The sequence below is a fragment of the Schistocerca nitens genome, chromosome 8 (genome assembly GCF_023898315.1).
Source record: "Schistocerca nitens isolate TAMUIC-IGC-003100 chromosome 8, iqSchNite1.1, whole genome shotgun sequence".
Lineage (NCBI taxonomy): Eukaryota > Metazoa > Arthropoda > Insecta > Orthoptera > Acrididae > Schistocerca > Schistocerca nitens.
The window spans coordinates 197,037,228-197,047,473 of record NC_064621.1 but is presented as its reverse complement, the minus strand read 5'-3'; the positions used below and the strand labels follow the sequence as shown (position 1 = coordinate 197,047,473).

At 41.8% G+C, this 10,246-nt stretch overlaps 1 protein-coding gene across 1 annotated transcript; it reads left to right on the top strand.

The window, feature by feature from the left end:
- Nucleotides 1-589: 589 nt before the first annotated feature.
- LOC126199486 (uncharacterized) lies at nt 590-3,177 on the top strand. The gene is made up of 2 exons (XM_049936408.1): nt 590-767; nt 2,276-3,177. Exons 1-2 carry the CDS (start codon nt 590-592, stop codon nt 3,175-3,177), a joined length of 1,080 nt encoding a protein of 359 aa, XP_049792365.1.
- Nucleotides 3,178-10,246: the final 7,069 nt, after the last annotated feature.

The following is a 10,246-nucleotide window of genomic DNA, read 5'->3' as shown; positions in this document are numbered from 1 at the left end:
GAGCTTTAAGCGAGAGGCATGAGCGATGAGGTATACTGAGCCGTGCTGCCGCGCTTAAAGCAGAGCGTGCTTCAACAATTATATACGAAGCGGCTAGCAGCTGATCGTAGCGGCCAAGTAGGCAAAAAGCAAGGTTGAGTTCAGTGTCCCCTGTACGATGCGCAAAGACACACTGCGCACCGCGACGGAAACCATTTTAGAATTTAAGCGAATCGGCATCCACACCACGCAACCAGCTGGACAAAACGGAAGCGACACGAAGTGGGTTACCTATCAGCTAGTTACGCCGCTTTCACACTATACGGTTTTGACCGTACGGCAAAAAGCCGTACGGCTGTAGGTGTGAAGAAATGTATGGCGCCTTTCACATTATACGGCGACGGCAAAATGCCGCTGCCGTGCCGTGCTGCAGCCGTGTCTTGCCACTACAACAGACGGTCGCCGTACGGCAAGTTCGACAACAGTGGCCTACGTGACTAAGTGCATGCTTTCACACTGGACGGTTTTGAGCCGTACGGCGTCGACTAGTTCGTTGTAGTGTCGTTTTATTCATTTGTGTTTATTCTTGTTTACTGAAAAGTGTAGAAGAATGGATGAAATTGATACTGAACTTTTGATAACCTTGGTGGAAGTAAGACCTGTTCTGTGGGACAAAACTCTAGATGCGTATAGAGATCGTATTGCTACAAAGAATGCTTGGCGGGAAGTTTGCGTAGCACTGAAGCAAGATTTTGATGAGATGGAAGACAAAGATAAAAATGCGTTTGGTAAGTATTTATTTAATATATTAATATTACATTTAATACGTTTTAAACAGTTTTTATTTAACGTTATAAATTTTATTCTAAAAGTAAATCGTTTGTTTATAAGTAAATTACTGCTACCAGTCACGTTTTTTTTGTTTTGTTTATATTTTGCACGACGCGTTTCGGGAAATAATTCCCATCCTTAAGTGCGTTTTTCTCTAAGTTTTCATCATGTGTGGTGTCTTTTTATGTGTCAGGTCTTGCATTCTGTTTTCTTTACTGTAATTTATAAGAGAAACACGCACAAGACCTCACAAATAAAAAAACACTACACATAATGAAAACTTAGAGAAAAAAACGCACTTGAAGATCGGAATTATTTCCCGAAACGCGTCGTACAAAATATAAACAAAACGATTAAAAACGTGAGTGGTAGCAGTAATTTATTTATAAAGAAAACTATTTACTATACAGTCGCAGGCTTTCACAAACAATCTACAAAAAGGAAAAGGCTTGTTAATTTATATCTTTGACATCTGCCATGACACGCTTCCAGCATTTGTCATAAAATATTTACAAAGAGTGTTCCTTATGGCGTTGGCTGTCAGTCCTCCTCTTATGTTGGCATCTTGGGCTAAGTCTTCCAAACCAGTGAAGGATGTGGTGTCTTCAATTATAAATCCATCTCTCTGACGTACAAAATTGTGTAAAACAATGCAAGCTTTAACCATTTTTACTGCAAAATCTGGATGAACATTTAAAGGTCGGTGAAACAACCGCCACTTATTGGTGAGGATGCCAAAAGCACATTCCACATACCTCCTTGCTCTGCACAAACGGTAATTAAATACACGTTTCTCAACTGTCAAGTTTGTTCCCCCAAAAGGCCGGAGCAAATGCGTGTGTAGGCCAAATGCTGCGTCTCCCACGAAGAAGTAGGGTACTTTTGGACCTTCCGTACCAGGCAGACATTGGACGTCTGGAAATTCCAGGGAATTACTTTCTATTGACTTCCATAAACTGGACCGTCTGAACACTGAAGAGTCACAGTCTTTGCCATAACTTCCTACGTCGACATAAATGAACCTGTAGTTGGAATCCGCTACAGCCATCAGAACCACAGAAAAGTATTCTTTGTAATTGAAGTACATTGATCCGCTATTAAATGGGGCAGTAAGACGGATATGTTTTCCATCCACCGCTCCTAAGCAGTGGGGGAAATTAGCAGTACGTTCAAATCCAGCCGCTATTGATTCCCATACCTCTTTGGTCGGTCTTTGTATACATTCTTCCCGCAGTGATGACCAAATTGCTGTGCATACATCATTAACCACTTTACTTGCTGTAGAAATCCCAATTCTGTACTGGAAATGTAAGTCAGTGAAGGAACAACCGCTTGCCAGATACCTGAACAAAACGAAAAAAAATCAGTGACATTTAGTTTGCAGTGGACATTTTTTGTTACAGTTTTGCTTTTTTCTATACAAAATTAAAATGTTTTCATACAGTTTTGTTTTCTTTTGATGTAGGTATAGAAGTAATACGGAGGTGGACCAATCTACGAGACTCCTTTGTGAAGTCAAACATAAAAATTCAAGCTGCGAAAAAAAGTGGCTCAGCAGCAAAGAAAATGAAAAAGTATGTATATTCTGATCAGCTGCAGTTTCTAAAAAAGCTGTATGATGCTCGAGAGACGGAGGACAGTTTTCAATCGGAACGCACCGCCAGACTGGAAGAAGATATAGAAACGCAGGGCTCCGTCGAAAATACTGAGAATGTTTCTGGGCCATTTGATACAGCACCCACACAACAAACATCCAAAAGCGAGTGCCATACAAACAGAAAACATAGAAAACCTGATGCAATCGAAATGAAAATATTACGAGCTCTGGAAGAAGACAAACCTTGCAGCAAAATGTCATTTTTACTTAGTCTGAAGCCTCATCTGGAAAAATTTGATGAACAGGATTATCTTCAGTTTCAGATGGGAGTCCTCAAAGTTATAGAAAATATATATGAAAGGAGAAATATATTGACAGCTCAACCTCCTCCATTTACCCATTACACACCTCCCATGCCCTATAATAATAGATTTCAAGCTTATTCTTATTCACCTATGGAAAATGCTGCTCCAATATCCTCTTACCATACGCATCAGATTCGTCCTCCTCCAGCTGCACCAAACCCAACTACTTTTCTCGAACAACCATTACAGACTTCTCAAGGTCGCAGTTCTTATCAACGAATTAATAAAGTGCCACCACCATACCCTTCGCCTTCCACAAGTAGCCATGAAGGCCCACCATCAACAACGCAGTTCTACAACGTTTTTGCAGAGAGCCTGTCGCCACAAAGTGACAGTACAGTCAGTCCTGCTACAAACTCTTTGGTTTCAACTGCTGATATTGATATTGACTTTTCTACTTCATAATCTGAGCGTAATAAAAATGTAAAACACAAATAAATAAGTAAATAAACAGAACTAGTTTTTATGTATTAAATTACCTTAACGTGATAGCCAGCATTTGAACAGGTTGGATGCAATTGCGGAATTGTGTGTTTTGTCGTTGTAACACATCCTTTAGTTTTCTATGTAATTCGTCAAACGAGGTAATAGACATTCGGAAATAGTTAAAGAATTTATTTCCGTCGTTCCTCAAATCTTCAAAGAGTGTATAAAATAAACCCACTTCGTCTCTTCTCTGGTTAATGGGGTGTACCCACAAAAGACGACCTTTTCTTTTGCGGCGACGATGAAGCAACCACAAAGCAACAACTCGTTTACGGTTCATCTTGATACACACATTAAGCAAACTGAATAGACACCAACAACTGGTCACGTCAAAAAGCCGTGTAATGTGAAAGCAACACAGGCACGGCTAAAACTCGTACGGCTTTTTGCCGTACGGTCAAAACCGTATAGTGTGAAAGCGGCCTTACTCTGACGTAGATGAGCAACACAAACTAAACGAATAGAGACATTTATTCCTAAGTCGGCGACTATACTATAAAGAGCACTAATTTTAATAGTATATCATTAAGTTAAGCATATGCAGCTTTAAGAAAATGAGCGCATTGACGCAAGTAAACTATAAGGAGAGTAGAATGCGCTAAATTTGTGAACTTAACACAATCTATTGAACGTACATAGTTATACTTATTTCTCAGTATTCAACGTAGAAGAGAATAAACACAGGAAATGACCTATCCGACTATATACAACAGGATTAAGACAAGTTGAAAGGGGAAGTAACAACATGTACACTTGAAAGAACGCGATTAGCACATAACTTAAGAACTAAGCGACTTACATACAACACATACGCGAGCGACGATGTGAAAGGTAGAATGAGACATAAACATAGAAAAATGCGTGTGACTGAGACGTGCGTGTGACTGAGACATAAACTATAAAATAACATATCGTAGAACTACACTTCTTTACAGACAACATTAGAAGTAGTGAGCTTAATGTACAGGGAGAATACATATCCACAAATTTGTTATTACAGAGCTCACCTATGTTAGTTGCTATTAATTACACGATACCTTATAGTATAAGCAGCAAAATAAAGCTGTAAACATGAATTGAACAACACGCGGGAGATAAGCTAAGTAAATACAAACACCAACCAATACGCACACAACGTAATTGCATAAACTTAAAACAAAAGAACTGAGGTAAGTACTGTATGTTTACAAAAGCGATATGGAGAAATAAATGAAATTTCACTGCTGGATAATATTTTGAAGTAGAGAGAGTGAAAGGTTTTATTAGATTCGATTGAAGGTATTAATTAGTTAATCTACGTTTGTGGTGACGTACCGTGCATGGAGTGAATCTAGGAAGAGAATGAAAGTGTATTAGAGTAATACGAGTTTATTTATATTGGTGGGAAGAAATAAATAGGGCGGTGGTTCTAGTGTGAGGGCCCTGTAGGTAGTACACGAGTATAAATGGCGATTTATGTGGAACATTTTAATGAATAATTATATGGGTATACGGCGATGAATATGAAGATTGATGTTACAAGGGTACCTAGGAAAGGGCCACGAAGCTGACGTAAGAAAGAATACACTATATAGTTTTAAGTCTTAGAATGAATGGTTGTATGAGTGTGGAAAGCAAAGTATGATGATGCATGTACGGTAAGTAATTATGAAAACGAACATCACGAAGAAGCAGTGAGTAGTATAAAAGAAACAGTGAAGTCGATAGTAACAATGGTACATGATAAACATTTAAAACACACCACAGCACAGTGATTTGCTACAGACATCAGAATGTAAAACAACCTAGTATGAAAAATATTGCCTTAGCGACTAACTGTTACAGCTCGAGAAACTATAAGGTTAATATAAATGAAAATATGATACACGATTCGTATGAGGAATGAACAAAAAAAAATGCAGTGAAACAATATTTTCTACACTGAGTTCTTGCACGCAGAAGCGAAAGCATCATTTTAACACATGCGCGTTCTTATCTATCGGTAATGAATTATGAGTGGAGCAACACATGACAAAAATACGGTAAAATTATCGGTCACACGTCACAAAGGTAAACATGTACATGTCGTCGAATCAATAAGGCAGAAATATGGCTTGAAATATGTGTTCACGAATGTGGAATATTACGATGATTAACAAGCAGTGATGAAGTCAGGTTTGTCAAGGGATAAAACATTCCCCACACAAACGAGCATTTGTAAATATTATACATAGTATGAAGATTTATCAAATGCCAAGGATAGAATAAGTACACTAACGACGCACTACAAATAGCAATCCTAGAAGCAGCTTGATCTCTGAAGCAGACCTTAGCAAATCCTGTTTTCTGTGTAGTGAGTAGTGCTGGAACGTATTTTCTATGTGTATTTTGATGCTAAAAAGGCGCAGGAGGTTGGACCTGCAAGTCAAGAGAAAAGCAAAAATTCAGAACAAATGAGAGATTCCTTCTAATTTACTTATTAGTGTGTAAGATGGATGATGCCTAACATGGAACTCATATGGGAAATATGAATGTGACTTGTACATTTATGTGTCAACCTTACTATTGCCAATGTCGATGTCTATGAAAATATGTATGTAGTATTTTCTATTGTAGTTGTGGATGTAAAAACGCGCAGGAGGTTGGTCCTGCACGACAATAACAAGAAAGAGCAAACATTCAGAACAAGTGCAAGATTCCTTCTAATATACACTCCTGGAAATGGAAAAAAGAACACATTGACACCGGTGTGTCAGACCCACCATACTTGCTCCGGACACTGCGAGAGGGCTGTACAGGCAATGATCACACGCACGGCACAGCGGACACACCAAGAACCGCGGTGTTGGCCGTCGAATGGCGCTAGCTGCGCAGCATTTGTGCACCGCCGCCGTCAGTGTCAGCCAGTTTGCCGTGACTACGGAGTTCCATCGCAGTCTTTAACACTGGTAGCATGCCGCGACAGCGTGGACGTGAACCGTATGTGCAGTTGACGGACTTTGAGCGAGGGCGTATAGTGGGCATGCGGGAGGCCGGGTGGACGTACCGCCGAATTGCTCAACACGTGGGGCGTGAGGTCTCCACAGTACATCGATGTTGTCGCCAGTGGTCGGCGGAAGGCGCACGTGCCCGTCGACCTGGGACCGGACCGCAGCGATACACGGATGCACGCCAAGACCGTAGGATCCTACGCAGTGCCGTAGGGGACCGCACCGCCACTTCCCAGCAAATTAGGGACACTGTTGCTCCCGGGGTATCGGCGAGGACCATTCGCAACCGTCTCCATGAAGCTGGGCTACGGTCCCGCACACCGTTAGGCCGTCTTCCGCTCACGCCCCAACATCGTGCAGCCCGCCTCCAGTGGTGTCGCGACAGGCGTGAATGGAGGGACGAATGGAGACGTGTCGTCTTCAGCGATGAGAGTCGCTTCTGCCTTGGTGCCAATGATGGTCGTATGCGTGTTTGGCGCCGTGCAGGTGAGCGCCACAATCAGGCCTGCATACGACCGAGGCACACAGGGCCAACATCCGGCATCATGGTGTGGGGAGCGATCTCCTACACTGGCCGTACACCACTGGTGATCGTCGAGGGGACACTGAATAGTGCACGGTACATCCAAACCGTCATCGAACCCATCGTTCTACCATTCCTAGACCGGCAAGGGAACTTGCTGTTCCAACAGGACAATGCACGTCCGCATGTATCCCGTGCCACCCAACGTGCTCTAGAAGGTGTAAGTCAACTACCCTGGCCAGCAAGATCTCCGGATCTGTCCCCCATTGAGCATGTTTGGGACTGGATGAAGCGTCGTCTCAGGCGGTCTGCACGTCCAGCACGAATGCTGGTCCAACTGAGGCGCCAGGTGGAAATGGCATGGCAAGCCGTTCCACAGGACTACATCCAGCATCTCTACGATCGTCTCCATGGGAGAATAGTAGCCTGCATTGCTGCGAAAGGTGGATATACACTGTACTAGTGCCGACATTGTGCATGCTCTGTTGCCTGTGTCTATGTGCCTGTGGTTCTGTCAGTGTGATCATGTGATGTATCTGACCCCAGGAATGTGTCAATAAAGTTTCCCCTTCCTGGGACAATGAATTCATGGTGTTCTTATTTCAATTTCCAGGAGTGTACTTATTGCTGTGTCAGATGCTGCTTAACATAGAGTCCATATACGAAATGTGAATGTGAATTGGACATTTATTTGCCAACTATATAATTGTTAATGTCGATGTCCATATAAAATGTATGTATGTACTCTTTTCTTCTTTTCTATATGTATTTGTGGACGTAAAAACGCGCAGGAGGTCGGTCCTGCAAGACAAGAATAGAAAATGCGAATGTTCAGAATAAATGAAAGATACTTCCTGATTTACGTATTAGTGTGTAAGAGGGTGCATGTCATGGAGTCCGTATATGAAATGTGGATGTGAATTGTAAATTTATGTGTCAACTCTATTATTGTCAATGTTTATGTCTATGTATGTACTATTATCAATTTTATGTGAGATTTTATACTTGAAGAAGAACAACTTATGTATGTATGTGAAGTGCAACGCGACGGACGAGTATAATACTCGCACGTGTGAAGTGATACAAAAATATTAAGGCGTAATAATATTGAAAATAACGGCTCAGCCGTAATATGAATAAACGCTACAGTCTAGCAAAGTGAATACAGAGAGTGTGATGCGTGTGCGACGGAGATATCGGAGGAAATCAGTATAACCACGAGTTGAGGTGTGAGAACCGCTAACTATAAGCACGACGGAAGATAATGCCGTATCCTGCAGTGCGGCTCTTACCTTCAATGTCACTGGCCGAAATCCTCGCCCAGGCGCGAGATGAGGTATTGGTGTTCTTCGGTTGAGCGTTGGGGCTGAATCCGTCGTATCCAGTCTCCGGACTGGAGGGCAAATACAACACCGACTTCACGAGCCTGGAGCGACATTACAGTGTGGGCGCGGGCAGTGCTGCTGCTCACGTGGCGTTTGCGTCACTGAGTCTGGCGCGTTAAACAATGAGCTGCTGCTGGCCATAAGTGCAGCGAACAATGAGATAACGTGTGTCGAAAGGACAGCTTATCAGAATGGCTAATGAACCAAACACCAAGGAGAAAAACAATTATTAAAATATGGTGAAAGGACAATGTAAGAAATGTAACATTTTCCTCCTGATAATACTGCTTAAGAAATGTAAGGAGAAATAAGAGACTACGACGTTAGCACGCCATGGACGTGCGATATGTAATATGAATATATGTGAATGTAATTACGTGATATAAGTATATGTGAATGTATTTATATGTATGAATTTGTAATGGCCAAGAAAATGAGCTTTTTAGATATATTTGTAGTAACATAAGGGTATTAACACTCCAAGTGACTGAACTATGAGCCCCAAGGTTAATAAGACTACTGTATACTGTCTCCCTAAATAAAGAGACTTATTTCCGACAGTATACAGTAGGGGGGCATTTGTGATAAACCTTTTGCATTTCCTTTATGTTTTCGTCTTCTTTAAAGGCAAAGAGACAAGATGAAGCGGTAGCCCATCATAGAGCCTATGCCTACCGTCATGTATTTTTTGACTTTCAGTTGTTAATAAACAGAGGATTTTTTTCTGGTACCAGTAGGAGGAAGGAGGGATTCGCGCTCAGCTAGTGAAAGAGTGAGAAGCACGCCAATTTTTTAGCGAGTAATTGTAGACCGCCATTTTGGGGTCGCTATGAATAAGTGAGGAGTGTGTATTTCATATGTGCACCGTTTAGAAAAATACAGTATTGTTTTATTAACAGAAAGGTCGTGTGAGTTGTTATTTCAAATAGTACAATAATTACAATAACTGAAGCCCACCTGTGTACTTTGGAAAATTACGAAGATCCGATAAGCTTAATAGGAACACGTCAAGACTTCAAAGGTGAACGCGGCGACCAAACGTAGTATTATAAAGAATGGTAAGCACAAATCTACAGCGGAGAAAGAAACTACTCCGCCCTGCAAAATAATATGAACTAATACGGACTTATTTCCAGGTATAGCTCAGCTTATTGTGCTTGTCATTCACGCCGAAAAATTAATCTCATTAATTCAATACATTTTAAAAAGCCACGCATTTTATTATCATCTATTCCATTATTTTATTATACTATAACGCAGGTTCGAATACTGCCTCAGGCATGGATGTGTGTGATGTCCTTAGGTTAGTTAGGTTTAAGTAGTTCTAAGTACTAGGGGACTGATGACCTCAGATGTTTAAGTCCCATAGTGCTCAGAACCAAGCCAACTTGACTTCATTCAACGGTATCGAAACTCAACTATTGCCATTTGGCAGCATGTAGTATTGTGGGATATATACCGCGTTTTGCCAGACAGTGCCCACAAATGGACTGAAGAAAAGGAACAGCACTGCAAAGTATACCCTGCCCAGCAAATACCTTCATTCGGCCTCCAACAGCTTTGAAAGTACTGTAGAAAGCATGGCTCCAACGACTCGCAGAGATTGGGCCACGCCCTGATCACTTACCAGCTGCACGCTCTGCAATTGCAGGTTTGCCTGAACAGTGGCGGGTGTCAGTAGCAATTTGACGCGACAGACTGCGTGACGTCATCTAAAGAAAAGAAGTGGCACTTGGCGGTGACTGACTAGGACTTCGATCTCATCTTCTCCCCTGGATGTTGCATCTGGTTCCACCAAAAGATATCTTCTTTAATGAAGTGTTCTCATCTGCTCCTTGACTCCCTCTTATTTCGAGCGTCTGTTTGTCTTCAGGGTATTGATCTTTCGTTGTAGAAGCTCTCAGAACTTTAAGTGCCTGTGACTGATCTTGACACTGCTGTTCGATCCGGCCCTCTGTCTTCGAGAAACGACGTCTGTTTTAAATACGTCTTGCGGCAGTAACGGACTTAAAAACAACGAACAAGTATTCCATACGCCCATTAGAACGATGACATAACTCGTTACTTCTCTTTCGACGTTCTCGTCTCTCCTGAGACCGATATATGTTACG